At 37.8% G+C, this 21,213-nt stretch overlaps 2 protein-coding genes across 6 annotated transcripts in view; one reads left to right on the top strand and one right to left on the bottom strand.

Moving 5' to 3' along the window:
- cep89 (centrosomal protein 89) overlaps positions 1–21,213 on the top strand; it is a 134,857-nt gene that overhangs the window by 64,625 nt on the left and 49,019 nt on the right. The gene's annotated exons all lie outside the window — the stretch shown is intronic.
- Positions 13,827–21,213, bottom strand: part of LOC136759166 (E3 ubiquitin-protein ligase RNF182) — a 28,598-nt gene continuing 21,211 nt past the window's right edge. For 2 of the 3 annotated variants that reach the window (XM_066714040.1, XM_066714039.1), the window contains 3 exons: positions 20,178–20,328; positions 19,245–19,332; positions 13,827–18,297 (listed from right to left, as the gene is read on the bottom strand). In XM_066714040.1, coding sequence (XP_066570137.1) covers positions 17,561–18,297; positions 19,245–19,293 — 786 coding nt within the window. In that variant the 5' untranslated portion in view covers positions 19,294–19,332; positions 20,178–20,328 and the 3' untranslated portion in view covers positions 13,827–17,560. The remainder of the gene's footprint in view (positions 18,298–19,244; positions 19,333–20,177; positions 20,329–21,213) is intronic. The other variant, XM_066714041.1, reaches the window with a different exon arrangement.

The following is a 21,213-nucleotide window of genomic DNA, read 5'->3' on the forward strand; positions in this document are numbered from 1 at the left end:
CAGGTCAAAAGCACCTTTTGTTGCCTTTTAACTATCAGATACAATGTTCTTTTTCTCACATTTCTATGTACCTGAGCTTTGTGGTTTGGCACTTCCAGGAACATCAGAACTGTTCAATTCCTGCGGGACTAAGACGTTTATATAACACCCTTCAGCCTAGCATAAAGGAGTGCTTTAGATAGAAGGAAATGTCATTGTAACTAAGAGATGAAAACAAAAAAGAATGGATTCAGAATGGATATGAAAAGCTGTCACTTTCCCATTTCCTCATATTTTTGAACAGATGATGGATTTTATTTTATTTTAAAATAGTGTTGTGGTATACTTGTGGTATGAGCAGTTGTTGTGGCAGTGGTAGAGTGTTTTGCGTGATATATATATATATATAACCCCTGCAGAAAGTGATGTGTAATGTTACTAGAGATTCATGAAGGTCACAGACAATTTCAGGAAAGGATACAAGTAAGTAACTTTCTGTTGCCAAAATGTGCACTTTCATTCAAAGTGACTGTTCAGTTTGCTCCATTCTCACACGGTGGCTAGAAGGCAAAACTGAGATGTATTACAATTATCAGTGAGAGTTTAAATGCTGTGACTCCTAAAAGTGAAGTAGTACAGTAATGACTGAGCATTTTGTAAAAAATAAAGAAATAATAAGAATTATCTGGGGTCCTGATAACCCCACCCTATTCTGGCAATACTCCACTCCCAAGTTGAAGTAGTGTAGAGTGACATTTACTTACACAGCTCAGATCACTCCTGTCTCTTGGCTGCAGTGTGAGGACCCTCTGTGACTGCTGACACATTTCTGCTGATTTGTTGAGTGGTTTTCAGAGCTTCTAGGATTCAGACAACGAGGTTGAAGATGTTTGAACTTGTTCCGATTTCCAAGTCTGCCTGCAGTCTAATGATGGCCTTTTATGATGAACCTGTTTTTTGGCCTCCATTTAAGGTCATCTGATTGGGATTGGATGCACTGTGAATGAATGAAATGGCAAGTGATTTCAGAACTGAGGCATTGATTTCTAGAGAGCTTTAATTTCCCTTTCAGAACAGAAGCAGATTACATGACAATATGTTTTTTTTTTCCTTTCATTATTTGATCATTTCAATGGCAAAATAACATGATTCTTGGTAATATTTACTTTTTATTGATTTCAAAATACATGAAAAAGTTATTAGATAGGATCTTGTCTGTTTTCTATGGAAGCCCATTTCCGCCATGGAAGAAAAAAAAAATGCACCCATTTTTTTTTATTTTTTTTTCTCAATTTGCTATCTCATAATTATGACTTAGTAGCTCATAATTTCGACTTAGTATCCCATAATTTCGACTTAGTATATCGTTATTATGACTTACTATCTCATAATTACGACTTAGTATCTCATTAATTCAAATTACCAAGTAATAATTATGACTTAGTATCTCATAATTATGACTTACTCTAACGGGGACTGTGCATGCGCCAACAGGACGGTTGCAACGGGAGCAGACAATGCCTCCCCGTCATAAGTTTTCCATTTGAGCATTAGTAACCATGATGCATTCACTTATTGTTGAGCCATAGAATAATTCAGCCATATATGACTAATCAGGACAATTGGCTGTGCTGGCTGCAGGTGACTTAAAATAAGTTTTAAGAAAATGTATATGTCAGCTAGCATAGTGATTAAGACTTCCCCCCTCTGAACCCAGAGTTGTGGGTTTGATTCCTGATAGGCAGATGTAATTTATTTTCTATGGATTTATTGTATTATTTTGAAAAAATATATAAATATAATTCCCTGGAGTTAAACGGTATCAGAGCAGAACGAACGAGTATAAGGCAGCTAATAAGGCTTTTACATAGATTGTCCTAATTAGAATTACAGTTCAGTGAACAAAGAGCATTGCTATCCAGCTACAGTAGATCATTAATCGAATTCAGGCAAACTGTAACAAATCAATAATAATAATAATAATAATAATAATAATGGGGCATCCACATATGCACCGACTTTAATAACAAATAAGTAACAAAAGTAAATTATATATATTTTCAAAATAAAATAATATAATAATAAATAATAAAATAAAACAATCAATACATTAAAAATAATATCTCATTCAGGAATCGAACCCACAATGCCAGGCTTAGAGGGGAGCGTCTTAACCACTGTGCTGGCTAACATACTAACTTATAACAACCTGACTGCTGCCATTGCAACCGTCCTGTTGACGCATGCCCAGTCCCCATTAGAGTAAGTCATAATTATGAGATACTATGTCGAAATTATGAGATACTATGTCGAATTAATGAGATACTAAGTCGTAATTACGAGATAGTAACTCATAATAACGAGATAGTAAGTCATAATTATGAGATAGCAAATTGACCAAAAATAAATAAATGAGCAAAAGTTTTTTATTTCGTGGCGGAAATGGGCTTCCATAGTTTTCATATAAGCATACTTTTTGTAGAAATTGCACAAAACCTGAGTGTTGATGAAGCCTGTACATCACTGAGTACTGATGTGCAAACTCACTTTTGTAGAATCAAGCTGTGCTGTCAGCACTATCAGTAGATTTTGGTTGCTACGGCTCCAGAGCGTTTTGTGTGGGCCTACACTGTGATTCGACTGATTACTGACTTTGAGAAACACGTCTGGTTGTCATTGAGGCAGAGATGAACTAGTATGGCAGGTAGATCAGGCTGAACTGAATATTCCTCTGTCCCCGGATTAGTCTGTACACTGTATGCCAACTCTGATGATTACGCACTGCAAACCGCTCTAAAGGACACCTCAGAATGGATTAATTCCTCAATGTCTTGAGGAACACTCAATTCAAGAAAGAAAAAATCTGTTGCAGCTTCCTTTTTTTGTTTGTTACTTGCAGAGCATTCAGTCTTCAGAAAGACACGATAATGGGATCAGCTCTAGTCCTGACTCCGTTATAGGCAATTTTTCTTTGATTATACAATTTTTCTTTCTTTTTTAAACAACTCAAAAGGGTGTAACATTCAGGACTTACCATCAACCCAATACTGAAATCTCCATTCCCTGTTCATAGACTTGTAACTGCCCAAATGTCTATATTCCACTTATTAAAGTGTTGTTATGAATTTGTTTAATCTATGTACCTGATGGAAACCTAGATTCCCACATGGGCAGTCTGGCCAACACACACAAGGTCATAAAATCCATTAACCTCAAATACATAAATGTCACACTGCATTTGTCTCAAGGAGCGTGGCCATGGGACTTTACTTAAAACATGTCATTTAACTAGGCTATTCATAGAAAATTACTTTTTAGCCTGGATAATGGTGCCCAGAGAGAAGGAGAGGTATTTACTTATTTATCAGAGTTAAGAGCGAGGATTAAATTAGATAACAAAGCACTTTGCCATGAGCTGCGGTTTTATATGATGTTTATAGTAAACCAGAGCTGCTAAAAATAGTCTCTGTAACACGACCACATGCTGGCTTCAGTCTGTGTGTGAAAACTTTAATGGGTGCATTCCTCTGGGATCAAATCAGTCTATTAAGCTTTTAAGGTGTGAGGAGGGCAGGAGAAAGTCGATGATCACAATGAGGCTTTCGTGGGATGCACAGGTTAATTTTAGCATAACTAGATACTAAAATTAGGACTTTTTGCCAGACATGCTTTTGAACACAGTGTTTATTCTTTGTCAGGCTTAGAAATCAGGCAAAGAATCTGGCCTCAGCTGCTTCAGCCAAAGTTTGATTTTCTAGTGTGTGACCTAAAACTAATTCTTGTTCAGCAATTTTGTGTAATTCAGTATCTTTGACTTGGACTAATCCACATTTCAGTGGTTCTTAAAGCAACAAGACCAGCAGAAGATTTGGTCTGAAATGGCCTTTCTAGTGCCCTCTTGTCAGTACCTGGCTGAAGCAGCACCCTTAATCCACGACTGTTTATCATTGTCAAGACAGGGAGGGCTTTGCTTCCTTCATAGCGCACCATGATCAGTGCTCTGCTATCAAAAACCCCATGCCATTCTCTGAAATTTGTGCTTGCTTCAAATGTCGACTAGAACTATCCTAGGAAAGGATGGCAATCGTTCTCCTCTTCATACCCGATTTTTAGAGTTTAAGGGAATATTACCTGGAGTCACACCCTTGTTCAATTAACTAAATACAGGTTAGTCATTAGTTTAAAAAGATCAATCCAACATCTACACACTTCTATAACCACAACAATTACACTACAGACTGTACATCTGTGGCACATGATATGAGATTGGAAATGTGCCATTTTTTGGTCATGAATTCTGTAAGAGAAATCAATATTTCACAGAGAGATTTTTCAAGATGAATTTTAAAACTCAGTACCCAAACCTGTGGGGCAGTAAGCTTAATCTTGCTGCAGTTAAAAATAACATTATACATTCTAGTTTGTTCCTGCAGCTGTTCAAATAGTACAATCCGCCTTTAAACTGTAATTTGCCTTCAAATTGTGCATTGTGCAATGGAACATCACTCCTTTTTTAAGGATGCTCCTCAAAGGAAGGCTCACAGTTTCCAACATCACCATTCTGAGAATAAATCAAAGGGATATTGCTCCCAAATCAAGGAGTCATTACCTAGTCTTAATTGAGATAAGTTAACAAGGAATCATTTAGAATCCAGTTTTATTCTCTCTCTAGCTGTGGCATCATTAGCAAGCTTTTTTAATTGGAGTACTTGCAGAATTCAGATTGCAGCTGCCATCAGGAATTAATATTTTTTTTGTTGCTTTTTTAATGTTTCATCATTAGAAAACTCTAAAAATTGTGATTTGCATATCGTGTAATTTTCTGTCTGCCTTGCTTTGATGTTCATATGTGGTCCATGATATGTCTCCATTGTAACCATTCATTGGCAGCAAGCCTCACTCACTATTCCAGCAAATAGTTGTTGAAATGACATCTTAAAGCTCAATGGGGAAGGTCTGGACTTGCACGAGCAATAGGGAGAAACCCTTTGATGTACATTGTTGAAACTGTTGGTACATTTGCATGCTGGCCTGCACAGGGATCTGGACACTTATCCTTCAAAAATCACAGTAAATGTAAACCATGTTTTATATCTGAAAAATATAACTGACCTGTACCTGACAATTGTAGCTGAGACTTAAGCTCTGTCTGGGCAGTATGTCTCATAGCTTTAAGAATAGACATTCCTAATGGCTGGAAGTGGAATTTTTAATTTCTGTGCTTTGGGAGTATTCTATCACCGCACAGAAGAATATTAAATCTGAAAAGAGTTTACTTGATACTAAAATGATCTCTACAAAAATAAAAATCCTCTCTCATTGCATAAATAATGCAGGATGTAAAACCCTCTGCTGGGAAACATTTCCTTTTGTTATGCCATTTGATGCAATGAGGATATTTTGGAGAAGCTGCTAACCTAACAATAGGCTCAGCAAGCAGACACTGTGCTGGTTTTAATTGCAGCACTGTGGCCAGACACAAGCTCTCCTCTCCTGGCTTTTTGGACTGCTCACTACAGTACCTTGCGAAAGTATTCACCCCCCTTGGCATTTTTCCTATTTTGTTGCCTTACAACCTGGAATTAAAATCGATTTTTGGGGGGTTTGTATCATTTGATTTACACAACATGCCTACCACTTTGAAGATGCAAAATATTTTTTATTGTGAAACAAACAAGAAATAAGGCAAAAAAAACAGAAAACATGAACATGCATAACTATTCATCCCCCCAAAGTCAATACTTTGTAGAGCCACCTTTTGCAGCAATTGCAGCTGCAAGTCTCTTGGGGTTCGTCTCTATAAGCTTGGCACATCTAGCCATTGGGATTTGTGTCCATTCTTCAAGGCAAAACTGCTCCAGCTCCTTCAAGTTGGATGGGTTCCGCTGGTGTACAGCAATCTAAGTCATACCACAGTTTCTCAATTGGATTGAGGTCTGGGCTTTGTACCTTCTTCCATATGTTTCTCCCACATGCCTTTTGGCGAACAGCAAATGTGTTTGCTTATTTTAATAATAATAATAAAGCCCAGTGAGTATTGGTGGGCGGCCCTCTCTTGGCAGGTTTGTTGTGGTGCCATATTCTTTCAATTTTTTAATAATGGATTTAATGGTGCTCCATGGGATGTTCAAAGTTTCAGATATTTTTTTATAACCCAACCCTGATCTGTACTTCTCCACAACTTTGTCCCTGACCTGTTTGGAGAGATCCTTGGTCTTCATGGTGCCACTTGCTTGGTGGTGCCCATTGCTCAGTGGTGTTGCAGACTCTGGGGCCTTTCAGAACAGGTGTATATATACGGAGATCATGTGACAGATCGTGTGACACTTAGATTGCACACAGGTGGACTTTATTTAACTAATTATATGGCTTCTGAAGGTAATTGGTTGCACTAGATCTTATTTAGGGTTTCATAGCAAAGGGGATGAATGCATGGTCTCGCACCACTTTTCCGTTAGTTATTTTTTTATTTCACTTCACCAATTTGCACTATTTTGTGTATGTCCATTACATGAAATCCAAATAAAAATAGGAAAAACGCCAAGGGGGATGAATACTTTTGCAAGTGACTGTAAATGTTGGGGTAGCTCATTACAGATAACCGATATCTCTTTTGCATTCAGTGGAAATAAAACCCAGACAATTACTGTACTGAATCTGCACATTACAGTGAATCAAATAGAAAATGTATGAGAGAAGATTTGAATATTCTTCAGGTGTAATGTAAACAGATGCAGCTTAAGGAGGTGTTGATAGTTGGCCAGACACTATGCTGTTCTAATGCTCATGGGCAGCTCATTCCTCTGCTGTGTGGTAAGAGAGGAAACAGAGTGAGCCTGGACAGTTGGGTACCTGAGGGAAGGCATGACTAATCGAGCTTTAGATGAGGATCAGGTATTATTGATTAATTATGAGTAGATTTATTTTTTCATGTTCACATGCTTGCCCCCAACCTAGCTGCACCCCTCTATGGTTGTTTGCAGTTTATGGCTGCCATAGTGAAAGCTGCACCATTGGTTACTTAGACACTTATTACTTATTACTTAGACACTTTGGTACCTTCCTGAAGATCAGGCTGCATAATCAACCACGAATGTAGCTGTGTATCTGGTGCGATTGTGTGGCCAGTGACCCCTGTGCAGAAGCAGCGAGTCTAGTGAGCACACAAACCAAGCGATTGCTGAAGTCTTCCTTGATGTAAATGTATGTATGTGTGTGTGTGTGTGTGTTGGGGGGGCGGGGAAATTACAGAACATCCTCGTATGTGCCAGGCTTCCTGATGCCTAGGTCACAGCTCAATGCCTCCCTTGGGAAACGGGGCTTAATTTTTTCTCTACTGGCCTATTAAAGACCATTTGGAAGTTAGGCTGTGTGTAAAGGATGATTGCCGCCCAGAGGAATGCCTTCTGACCTGACTAAAGAGCTATCTCCAGGCACTTTGCTCCTACAGCATCACGGGGTATTAAAGCCAACATGTATTCATGTATGAGGGTTTTATATTTAGTTTACTTTTTTTGTATTTTAACTTTGAAGTGACAGACTAAGCTTTTCATCATTTCTTAATTCATCATTTGAAGGTATTTGCCTCAATGTTTCTTCATTTTGTTTACCATTGCTCTCACGTGGAGCACAACATTCTGTAGTGCATAGTGTAATAGACTGCTTTATTGTAAATGTTGTTTTACAATTCTGATCATGGTTGATTTATGTAAACACACCTTTCATGTGGACGACATGCTACAGCCTCTTATTTACACCAAGGAAATACAGTAACAGTAACTGCACTGTTGTACCATACATTACTTAACAGTAACACCCTCCCTTCTCCCCAGTCTCTATCTTTTCAGAAGCCCCTTTCCTCAGCAAACGGGCAAAAGACCCAAGCAAGCTTCAGTCAATTAACTAATTCATCCATCAGCCCACAGAAGGTCCTATTAGTGCCTTTGATACAAAGTCTTAGAACCTCCCACACTCGTGATGCATTCCCTGTGCTTGGTGATGGTTTTTGAATTAAGTTTTATTTTTCAGAGCTGAATTTATTTTATAAGTAGTTCTATAGCTGTCAGCACACAGCACACAGTGGAGAATTAAAGGAAATTTAATCTAATTGCATATTCCCACATGGCATATGGTTTAAATCAAAAGCACTTTTAGATTCCAGGACTTTCTCATTTTTACAGTACTGCGAGTTCAATAGAAATTATACTAGAAGTCCTGGGAGAAGAGAAGAGATAATAAGAAATGTTGTTAATGTGTGAGCTTCTTCAAATTATTTTCTTATCTGATTTTAGAGGTAGCTCTCCATGTCATAAGATGTATAGCAGTAGCTTCTTATAAAACAATAAAACAAGGCCTTTGATCCTGTTCTATAGCGTTACATTTTGCATGCAAAAGTGCATCATAGTTGCAACCAACTTTTTCAGTTTAGTTGACTACAGGATCAAAAATAATGTAGTGTTAATTGTGCTTTAATGTGCATGTTTAAATAGAGCCTACATTAAGGCATGCGTAAGCATGACATGATTATAGGTCCTGTGAGCCCACATCTGAGAGAGCTTATAAAATATATAATTTTGTAAAATGATCAAAATCAATCTGTATTAGCTTTTTTGCTTAAAAATTAAATTTTGTGTGCAGGCTAACCCAATCAGACATGCTAGTTTTTGTGAAGTTATTCAGCAGCATCAATTGAACCTACAGCACAGATCCCATAAACACTGCAACTATTTTAATGAATGGCTCAGTGTGCACTGCACTGTTGTTTTTCAAACACTCTTATAAGAAGCAACCAGCAGATTAGATGCAGTCGTCCTTGAGTTAAGCAAGGCAAATCTGTACTTTCTGGGTCATAAACAAGTTACAGGAGGCCTCCTGCCTCATGGCTCCCCTCCTGTGTCATTCTGATCAGTAATCTTTCAGTTCCTGAGCACACAGCAAGGTCCTAATTGACTCATCGGCTTTTAGCCCCCTGCAAGCAAACCTCTGCCTGCTACCCTCTCCAATCTGGTGACTGGCAACGTTTCCGTTTCCAAGGACACGGCAGACCACCTATTGGCTCTTTTACCCGTCAGCAAACTGATTGGCTATGACAGTCTCGACCGTCTGTGTCGATACAAAGGACTTATAACTTCTATAAACAGCTGAAGAAATCAAACTATGTCTTCTATTATCTGTGTCAGAGCAGGCTGAGCAAGACTTCTGCACTCTGCGCTGCTCTGAATATTTTAAAGGTGATCTAGTAGTGGAGTAGCCCCATCTGCACACCTGCTTCCAGTGTTTCCTGCATTTTTTTTAAATGTGTGATTTTCTCTCATAAACATGTCTGTGGCTAGCCAATACAAAATGAAGAATAAAGGAGCACGTACAAATCCAGTACAGAAAACATGTATTATTTTAATTGTTTTAAACCTCTTTTATTTGACCGGAAAATAGCTTAATTGATTCCAAGCAGTATTACTGGCCCTCAGTTGATTTTGTCAGTGATTTGTGTGGGACTGGTAACTCTCTGGAAAAGTTGGATATTTTTTCTTTCTGTAGGAGATGGTGCGATTCCTTCAGTGAGCACTGTTTTTGATATCTGCCTAAGGTATTAATGAGCAAAAGAGTTTCCCCATCGGTTATATTTAAATGCATCTTATAATTGTCAAGTGTGCTCAAACCACACTTTTGTACAATTAGAAATAAACTAAACTTTTCCACTTCTAAGTAAGGCTGGTAAAGGCCTCTGCCCAGATTGCAGGATGTGTCCTATTGCCTGGATACAGGGCTATGCTATTGACAGCTTTAGCCAGGCATTTGCCATGGAGTGATGAACAAGTGTCTGAGCATCACTGGGGCTGAGTGGGCCAAAGTCCTCAAATTATCACACACCAGAGACACCCATGGCTTCTGTGGCACCTGCAGATTCAGCTTGTTAACAGTTCCATATGCATCCAGTCCTGCAATTGCTTTAACAGGTGGGTCTTTGGACCTCCTAGGCTTGCAGACTGAAAAATAGTGGATGGCTTTAGAAGAAGAACGTAAGAAGGTTTGCAAACGAGAGGACCCGTCGTGCTCGTTTGGTGACCATTAATAACTAAGTGATCCAAAGATCCTATCCAGTCTATTTTCGAATGTTCCCACATTTTCAGCTTCAACCACATCGCTGGAGAGTTTGTTCCAGATTGTGACGCCTCTCTGTATGAAGAAGTGTCTCCTGCTTTGACAATCATCTATTCACTTCTGAAAAAGCATTTGGGAGTAACGGTGTTCTGACTTGGATGGCTCCTAACTTGGGTGACAAACACCAAATATCTGGAGACAAATTAGTTAAATTAAACCGAAAAACAATTAAATCACTGAGCTACCATGAGATCTGAAGCATATTCAAAAACGTCTGTGAATCTTTCTTCAGTCAAGGCCATTTCTTTTTTGTTTTTGAAAATCTTATAATGTTTCCCCTTATTGTGTTTTTTCGGCCTGTCTTTCATTTTCTGCCTCTCCAGATGGCTATGCCTTCGCTTCTTAACTCATCAGTTGTGCATAATTGAAAACTGAGGAGGTAAACATTTCTCTCCAACCAGAAAGGGATAGGTAGTAATTTGGAGGAATTAGTGTTTAATATGTAGAACTTATCCCAGCTAGATTTTCCTCCGAGCATTCTTGACAAAATTGCATTCTATTGTTTACATACTTGTTTATTCCTCAGGGGAGCTGCTTCTAAGGCATAAAAAGCTGTATTGCTAATTAACTCTGACATGACCTTATAGTCTTACACAGCTCTTCAGTGGAGAGCTTACTTTCCTATGAAAAGAACAAATCCCTTAATAAAACATATTGAAACAATCTGCTGCCAAGCTAAATCTGCATGTTTTTTTTCTTGTAGATTGTAAAACTGGATTATCGTAACCTACAGTAATTTGACCCTTTATACCACATTCTAGGATATGATATGGATTGTTTTAAATTTTCTCCACAAAATTATTGCAGTATAGATTGAAAGGCTTGAAAGCCATTTGTGATTTCCTTTTAATGGAGGCTGGCCAGGGACGACTTTAATCTTGATCTGGAATCTGAAAGAGAAGAACACTTATTTTTACAATGCCTTGAAGAAAAAATAAAATGGCAATAATAATACATCTGAATTCCTCTTTGACGGTAAATGAGGAATGATGTGTTCTTGCATAAGGCGTACAAATATTTTGGATCAGTTTCCTCTACACGTTTGTGTGACTGCAGTGTAATGGTGTCCAGTCCTGTAGAATCCTAATCCAGTGGGTTAAACAGTTCACCTAAAAATCACCAGCAATTGTAAAGGCTGGCAACATAATAATAACAATAATAATAATAATAATAATAATAATAATAATAATAATAATAATATTGTAGTTATTGTTACTTAGCAGAGTTGGTCAAACGTGGTGCCCAGTCTAATGTTTGCCTAAAGGCAGAGGTGCAGCTCTTACTGTGATGTCAACTAATTTCCCCCCGGGCAGGTACATGTATTTCCTGGCTCAGACCCAATGAGATCCGTCACACAGAAACAGCGTGGAAAGAGGATATCAGATTTGCAACATGTCTCCGTGCACACCTTCCCCACACCTGAGGTTGATCCAGGGAGAAAGGGAATGGAGAGCCATGGTAAAGTTATGTACAAATGATGAACAAGCTAGGAGGATGCTGAGGGGTATTTACTCAAAATTACTCAATTACTCAATTCAATGTATTTGTTTTCTTATTGAACTTCAGAATGGAATAATTAAGAGGATCAGAATACTTCAGCTACATAATGCTGCTGTCCTTCACACAATTTTCTGACTCTTGCCTTTCTGTAGTTCTCCAATGAGGTGGTAGTAACAGTTGCTGTCAATTTTACAGGAATTATACTGAAGCAGAAAGGAATTTCAGATTGCAAATACATTGGAAAATATAGAAATCATTGATATTTTACCTGTTACACATAAGCTAATCAATTATACATTGAAAATGTTATGCAGCTATTCTTTTAAGCCAGTAACTTGAATGCTGTTTTTGTATTTTTTTTTATTAAATTGATTGCAAGATCTTTTAAATAGAAAGAGAAGTAAGAATCGTTTTATGGATGGTTAGCAAATAGTAATTTATTCTTTGAAGAAAATGTGTCTGAAAGCATATTCATTCAGTTGACTACACTGTAAAATAATATTCCACACAAATGGTTTTCCTCAGTTTGTAGCTGAGGTTTGGCAGTATTTGTTATGATTGACCATAGAATTTGTCTTTTTATTTTGATATATAGTCACTAATTTTGGAGAAGCTGTTATCTTTGTGTCATAGTTCATGGTTTCAAGTTAAACATATTACAGCAAAACGTCGGCCCTTCATTTTGTTGTTAAAGTACCTTTAGAGAATTAGTTTGAATCGTATTACAGTTCATGAACAGCAGACACAGTCCTCTAGAAGCAGTGTGGGGAACCATCATTGTAAACGTACATCTCTGTGGACTTGTTTTTAAGACTGTGTTTTCGTTTTTTTGTTTAATCATGCATTTTTACATTTGTTTGTTCAGGATATTTTTCTTTAATTTGCTCCGATTATACAAACCAAATTGAGACAACATACATACATGTGTCCCCTGACAGTTTGTCTCTCTTTCTGTTTGTTTAAAAAGCTCCATAAAGGTACAGAATATATTCAGGTCTGTCTCCAGAGGTTTAAGACTGAATAGCAATATTTACTCAGTCAAAATGATCTGAAATCAGCGGGAAATAAAAGCAATTGCAGCTAAAATTTACCTAATTTTCCACACACGTCAGCATACATGAGAAGTGCTGTAAAGAAAATCACTGCTTCTTCACTGAATGAAGTTCTTGTTGCTGCCTTTTCCTCTAATTGCTTTAATTGCGATGCATACAATACATTTTTTTTACATTTAGCAACCAGTAAACATGTGATGTAATAAATCAGTTGGAAGTCACCTCCAATTTAGCAAAGTCACACTGTACATGGACCCTGTGACAGGCAGCCCAGGATGTGGTGTTTAAAGCAGAGTAGAGTTTGCAAAGCCTAATTAAGATTTCCAGAAAACATGTTCAGTGGAATTGGCAGCGCTTCTAAATATGCAATGTAGTAGCTTTGATACTCGCTAGAACATGAGCTGCCCAGGAAGCCTTTCATGCATTTGAGAATTGTAAACCCATGTTAGGATTTCTTGTGGGATTAGAGTTTTCTTAGCAGCGCCTGTTTATATCTTAACAAGCTCTAAAATATCCATGAAAATCAGTGATGTACTGAATAATAAATAAATACATTGAAGGGGATCTATAGTAAATTATTAAAATTAGGTAATTAAAACTGTAGCCTGCCCTCAAACAATTATATGTTAAATATTCATGGGTGTATGAATTGTTCTCTAGATGTGTGTTAATTGTGCAATGCAGCAATTGTTATTGTTTCAATGATGAATACAGTTGGTTTGTGTAGCTCTGCTTTCACTTATTTTTGCTTTCCAAAGAAGTTGTATTAAACTTCTATATATATTAAACCCAGAGTATTTTTTTCCTTAAAAAACATACAGCACCAAGTAAATGTAGTACATTTATTAACCTCATTTGAAGTAATTTTCAAAAGCAAGTTAATAAACGTTGGTCATATTAAAGTCCTATTTTTGTTCATGTTAAACTTTTTTCAATAACAAGGTCATTGATCTTTCAAACCAAACTATTCTCAATGGCCGGCATATACTTGATAAACGCCTATAAGGAAAACACATCTTCGTCTTTTTTTTTCTCGTTTTAACTGTTACTGGTGTTTTAGCCTCTTGTGATTCCTAACTTTATTAGTCGGGTAAAACTTACAAAAAAAGACACAAGAATTAATTTCCCAGTGCATTCAAATTGGAACAGTTATTTTATTGCCACTCCTACCTGTGTTAACATGGAAAAAAATATGTACATCTAAATAAAAAAAAAATATATAAAAAGAGTAGCAAAAAAGGCAATGCAGATGCAAAATGTTTAAAAAAATAATCTTGAGAGTATACTTTAAAATGGGAATATGCTGACATATCATTTCTGCTGTGCTTCTTCTCTTTCTTACTGTGAGAAATGTTCACAAGTATATCCAAAATAAATGTGCAGATCGATGTACGTCAATGCTACTTTTATATTATTTCCAGATGAGCAGTTGGAGCTTGTGTCTAATCTACATGCCCTTTAAGAAGTAACTGTTACCAGGGACAGTTAATTCAAAAGCCTGGTGTGCAATCTTTAAGAATAGGAATGTTTGAAGGATTGGTTGAATAAAATGTGTTATCTTTCCCTTCCAGTATCTGGTGTATGTCCTTCTGTTAATGGCCATGGCAATTAGCTATTACATGAAACTGAAGCCAATAATTGCATACATAATGTAGAGATTGCTGCTAAAAATACTTTTTCAAGCTTATTGCGAGGACTTGTAGTGTAGTAGATTTGTACAGCAACACTAAGTTTGGTCTGAAAATATGGGATCTGACAACTTGTACAGATCAGTTGAATTTATATAGTTTGTGACAAATTTCTAAGGAATCTGATTCATTATCTGTATAGATGTTTCTTGATATTATAATTTGACTGAGAAAATGATAGAATACATTGAAATAGATATTTACATTTTCTGGAGAGGGCATGGAAAATCACATGATTGCATTATTATGATATAATATACGTTTGTTCGTTTTTGGGTGAGTGATATTGTGGATAGAATTCCTTTAGTGTAATAACCAAGAATGCTTGAATGCTAAACTAATACCGAGCTCCAGCTGTCATCATTAACCCTGTTCTTACCACCTTTCACTTTGTTAGATACAAGACAGTATAACCATTTCTTGAATGAACCATGTCTTTCTCATGTTGTATGTAAACTTTGCTGCATATTACCAAAAAAATTATGTGTATGGGCAAGTATACACAGACAGCACTGTGTTTGTCTTTTAAGGTAGAAAGGTAAAGGATATTTTAGCCTGAAAGTACTTGGTTCAAGATCAGCATTGTTGTGTGATTTCTCAGATACTATCCTATTATGATCTTAGGGATGGTTTCTAAGAAGCAGTTTATGCTGGCATAGTCGGTCACCATGGCCAATAGTACACTATTCAAACAACAGACAAACACACAGACTTTTTTGTAAGATGCTATTCAATAAGCAAGACATGTTATACATTAGAAACTCTGATTGTCTCAGGTAAAATAAAATAACACAATCATCTGTCCTAGAGTTGGATTTCTGTTTTCATATGGTGAAATATTGAACTAATTCCCAGAAAGACCTACTTTGATATGAATACAATCATCATGGTTGAGACTTCCCAGTGAGTTGAACATGAGCTCTGTTCAAATTCATCTGAAAGGAATTTTGTGTTCAGTTTAAATTATTGCAGATCTGTCTTTCAGACTTCCCAACAAATGATGCAATAAATGGTTAATCTTTTACATTTATTTGAAGTAATGTTGTGAATAGTCAAGTCTAATTGAACATAAGTTTGGAGGTTTAATTCTCAAACTATTTCTACTTTGCCCTCTGAATGGAGCAAGTTTCAGTCTAAAGTATATACAAAATGGACTAAATTCACTGGTAAAAGATAAATCCATGGAATCGATGTCTGGTGAAATGGGATAAACTTGTATCTCAAAAGGATACAACAAATATTTTGTTGAATATTAATGTAATTTAAAGACTATCAGTGAAATTAAAAATATTATTTGGCAGCGTATATGTATTTGTATGTTTTTTTTTTTCCCCACATTTCTTAATGTTTCCTAAACTGATTTTTCCAGCTCATTGTTTTGAAAGCAGCTGATTTTTCCCATTCAAGAATATCACTTCTGTAACAAACTGATAAACCATAGGATCTGATGTCCATCTTCGCAGTACTGCACAAGGAGTATAGTCATTTTACAACCTTTTGAATTTATAAAGAAAAATACATCTGAAAGCTCCGAAGCCAATTTGCTGACCATTAAATAATTAATCCTTTTAAATGTCAAGAAGTAGCCTGAGTTGACTGAGGTGAGGTGAGGTGTGGAGTGGTGTTTGTAGTGTAAATCTGCAATGGATGCGCAGCAATGATTTTGCAGTGAATTCATGGGTGCTCGTGCACCATACACAAAGCCAGTTAGTCAATATCTCAAACAACAAACTAATGGAGAGTCTGAAAATATCGACAGTGATCAGCTTTGTGACCCACATGACATGTAATGCATGTTCATCCCCATCAGTAGATTGCACAATGAACCTCACAAATCACAAATTATCTCTTTAATGGTAATTGAGTTGTCAGGGTAACTTCATAGTTTATATCAACATGGCAAATTGACTGAATAATCCATTAGGTATCCTTCCGTAATGCTAGCTGTTGCCTGTTTAGACCTTGTGTGCGTGTGTGCGTGTGTTGTCCTCATGAGAGTTGTGAATTGTTGCGAAATGTGTTTTCCCAGCTTCAGCTGAATGATTTGCTTATAAAGCTTAACTATCGATCTGTGCTTGTCCTTAAAGACCTGACCAATCAGATTCCTTTAAGGTGAGGACAGTTGTTGTAGGAAGTACCTCATCTGTATTTTTTGGTGTTGTGGATTAATGTTGTTTTCAGTTTGATACTCTTAAATGTATTTCTTAAGCAAACAAGCCTTGCCCTCTGATATAATGAAAAATACAGCTACCAGAATCATTTTAAGAGCTCTACTGTGATGTTGAGGTTTCAAATTAAGTATTTAACACATTCAGAATGAACGATAGCAAAGTCTAACACAAAAAAGTTTGATTGAACCCTGCTTGACAGGTATTTTAAAACAATTTGACACACAATTTGATGTCTTTGAGACAAAAACTGCCTTTTATTTCTGCTACTGTAAATCCTGATTTAGGCCTAGACCAAATCAAAAGGTTGGCTTTCACGCAAATCGAAAATTACAAACATGTACCCATTCTCTGTTTCACTCTCGGTCAATAGACGTATGCAATATAAGGTAAATCGATTATGGCCTAGACTCACTTGACTAAGGGAACATAGACCTAGCCATGAGGCCAAGGCCATAAGAACCCCCTTCACCACCACCAGTAGGTGGAGTGAGCCAAGGAGCTGCTACAAAGGTGATGTTTATACTGAGGGAAACTGTTCTAAAACAATTGTTAAAAAAAACTTAAGAGCTGTGAATAAAACCCATGAGACATAATGAAACTATTAGCTGTGGCCTGTTTTTGGCAAATATAACTATTCCTCTTGGCCTGTGTTATACAGCTATACTGTACTGTATACTGTCGCTCATCTACTCCCATGACCTACTACATGATGCCAGTGCATCTCTATCAGCCTCCTCTTTAAGGAAGTCTCTGTATTTTAAACCAATGTTCAATGGCATGATTCAGTGTAAAATAACCATTCCTTTTACAGTTGTAAGGAGCTACGGGAACAACCAAAAACTGCGTGATAGGAAAGTACCTTTTAGCCTATTTTAGGATCACTGTCAGTGATCAAGAGTTTTTCATTTGTGCATGTGCCTGCACTGTTATCATGTCTCTGTGATCAGGTCACTCGCTGGGGTAGGGGTGGGTGGGATTGGCATCGAATCAGAGTAGGGGTTAGTGCCCGTCAGCTTCTAGAGGAACAGTCACACATGCCCTGGCACAGACATTGGCAGAATCCATACACCAGACACACAGTCAGGCTGGAAGGCACCAGACTGACACACACAATCCCCAGGGTCACTTTCTGTATCACCAGCAGGTAAATCCCAAGTGGTAGTGAGCCAAAGTAGAAGAATCCCAGAAGCCAGACCAATATTCTGGGCACATGGTTACAGAACTTGGAGAAAAGATCTTGGTCAATTTGATTCTGAGAGCTGACGGATATGGAATCCAGGCTTTGTTCTGCATAGTAATCCGAGCTGGTGTTGCGGCTGGGTGTCCTGGGGGAGTCTCTCTGTACCTCCATGATGGTGATGACCAGGCAGTTGGAGGAGCCATGGGAAGGGCTGGAGGAAGAGAGGTTTTTTGGCGTCAGCACCACCTCTTTGCTGTCCGAACTCCAGGACTTGTCCCTGGTGGCCAGTTTGGACATGATGTTGGAGTCATCAGGTAGACCGGCCACCTCGTACTCCGAGACCTCAGTCTCGTGGCGGCAGAAAGGGCAGCTGATGCAGTGAGTCGCATCTCCTATGTCCAAGATCTTGTTGAGACAGCGAGCACACACACGGTGAAGGCAGTCTAGGATTTTGGGTTTGCGGTTGTGCACGTTGAACCTCTGATAGCAGATTTTGCACTCCAGCTCGTCATTTGATGGCTTCTCTTCAGACTCTGTGTGAGAACAGCTCATTTTGACTTCATGCTCTGTGAAAGAAGACAACACATGGGCAGGGGAGAAAAATATGGGAAGAGGTCATACAAGTGGTGAATCCAGAGAAAGTCTGTAACAAAATGGATAGTCAAGAATTCAGTCAAATCAGGAGTGATTTTTCTAACAAGGTTGCCTATAGGCCACTGTGTGCTGTCACTCAGGCAGACCCTCCCTTTGCCTGTGCTAAATAGTACGCAGTACACAGTAATGCACAGATACCCTGTATCTTTTTGCCATTCACCATGGGCTTTCCATCTGACTAGTCAACAAAAAGCCTTTTTCTCTTTCTTAATATTATACTTAATATTACTTCAGTAATCGATAACCTGCGATTAGCTGATGAAGCATTGAACTGATTGAATACCACGTGTCTCCATAATGTGTTGCTCGTTAGCTTTCAATTTTCATTAGATTTGTTCTTATACATTTTTTATTTATATTTTATATATGGATAGTACTGTGAATAACCCCCATTGCTTTTCAAGGCACTATTTTCAGCAAAAAGGAAGCGAGAGGGTTGAGAATCTCTGGTGGTCTTTCTGTGGTGGTATAACCCATTTCTCTGGTGGTATAACCCATTGGTTGCACTGCTGTCTGGTGCATTGGACATCCCAGTGCAGCACAGTGTACTGGGGTGCATTTCAGTGCCGATTCAGTGCAGAACCGGACTTTGGTGCAAAAGGCATGCATGACTGCATGCACTCTCAGCTGAGCCTCAGTAGCCTGTGTGGCACATGCTTCTGGCCTCTGCTGTTGTGTATCGGTGGACCATTACCTCCAATACCTGGCTTATGTTCCAGTGAAGCATGGCATTGTAGATAGTGTTTCCAGCCCGGGGACCTGGGGCACTGAAAACCTGGGCAACCCGGACGATTTCTCAACCCCACAAGCATGGGTTTGACATAGGTATAAAACCGGGTTTGACAAAAAAAAATCATACTTGCGTGCACAGCGCAACAGCGAATGTATTCTTTCGTGTATTTTTTCATTCGGTGAAAAGATTGAAGCGGGAGTGTTCATTCAGTAACCTGTCGGCAAAATGTACAATATAATTGAGCACTATTGCAGAATACGAGGAGTTCAAGAAAAATGTTCCGATCCAAGCTTGGTTCGGTTCTACTTCCTATAAGAAGTAAACGGCCAATCAGCCAAATGCAAAAAGTATCCAAACAAGGTATTGCAAACAGCTGGGGGCTCTACAAGGTTGCATCAGTATATACAAATGATCAATACATAATAACTATGTGAATTAATACATAATAATAATAATAATAATAATAATAATAATAATAATAATGCAGTATAACTGAGTTTGTGTTTAATTTCAGCTCCACATAAAATACAGGTTTTAATTATTTTACTTATTTAGTATTACATTGTTGATATGGGGGTTCTAGTTTAATGAATAAAATAAGAGGAAAAAACTAAGAATTCAGGAGTTCAGTCAAGAGAGAGAGAGAGAGAGAGGCGCCATCGGAAAAGTTTAGAGTGAGCTTTGTGTTTTTATTTACTTATTTTTGTTTCCATGTTGCTTATTTTTCCTGTTTATATGCCAATGAAATAATTTTTCATCAAGCCCGGGTGCCCCAGGGACCCCGGGTTTATAAATTGTAAACTCCAAACCCGGGCCTGGACTTTTCTCCCGTTTTTGGAAATGCTAATTGTAGCCCTTGTTCCTGATTTTATCTGATTGGTGGTGTACAGGCACCTGCTGGTCCTTGCCTCCTTTTCACCTTGTTGTTTGTATCTCCCAGTAGAGTGTGGCCCATGGCCCCTGCTCCTGATTTTGTTTTGATTAATGGTATGCTGGTCCCTTTTGTTTCCCTGTCCCCCTTTTATGTTGTTCTTTTATTTGAGCTTTAGTTGTACCTACCTTCATGTAGGCTGTGTCCTCAAAGTTGTCTTCCTTAAGCTTCGCTGCAGGCCTCTCTCACAATGACTTGCGTACACTGTATCCCATCCCCCTTTGGGTAGTATTCTCAACTTGAAAGATAACAATAGGTTGCAAATGCAACCCCAGTTATCTGAAGAAAAAAAAAAAAAACACCAGGTTATCATCAAAGGCTACAAAGTCATGTGTCACCCTGCTGGCTCCATCAAAATGAGACAGGAAGTCTGTGCGCTGTACTACTTTAAGCAGGCAGAGGGACGGTCAACTTTCTTAAAAAAAAAAAAAAAAAATCCTTAGTTCCCCATGGTACCGTGCAATTTCTCATCCATCTTTAGGTAGTATTCTTTTTCAGATAACGGGTTGCATTAGCAACCTGTCATTTTCTTTCTTAGACTTCTACCTCTCTAGCTTGTAAATAACAGCATTGTCATGGTGCTCTTTTACACTTAAGCTGAGGAGACACCAGTCTACATGTTGATAGAAAAATGTAGAAATTACATAAGTTCTACATTGATGGGCAACTTTGTTCCTTGCAACATGATTTTTGATTTTGTAGAATCAAAATTACGTAATAGAATCATTGGTAACACTTTACATTAAGTGTCACAAATTACTGTGTATTTACAGGGTAATTACTTGTTACAGTGTAAATAGTGTAAATAGTCATAATTACAGTGGTAGTTACCAAGTAAATACACAGTAATTAGGGACACTAAATGTAAAGTGTTACCCTAGCACATTAAAAACATTGTAACCTTGCACAATTAGGCATACAGTGTAAATACAATGTAAATAGGCATAATTACACTGGTAGTTAACAAGTAATTACAGTGTAAATACACAGTAATTGGGGATATAATGTAAAGTGTTACTGAATAATTTAACTAAAGTTGTGAGAAAAGTCATGTGACTACCTGCTTCACAACAAGAAAATATGAATACAAGTGGAGCAAAAGAATAAGCTAAACTGGTGTGGAAAACTGCCAGGACTAGGAGACTCTCCTTATTGATTTTTTCA

This window comes from Amia ocellicauda, chromosome 9 (assembly GCF_036373705.1).
Source record: "Amia ocellicauda isolate fAmiCal2 chromosome 9, fAmiCal2.hap1, whole genome shotgun sequence".
Lineage (NCBI taxonomy): Eukaryota > Metazoa > Chordata > Actinopteri > Amiiformes > Amiidae > Amia > Amia ocellicauda.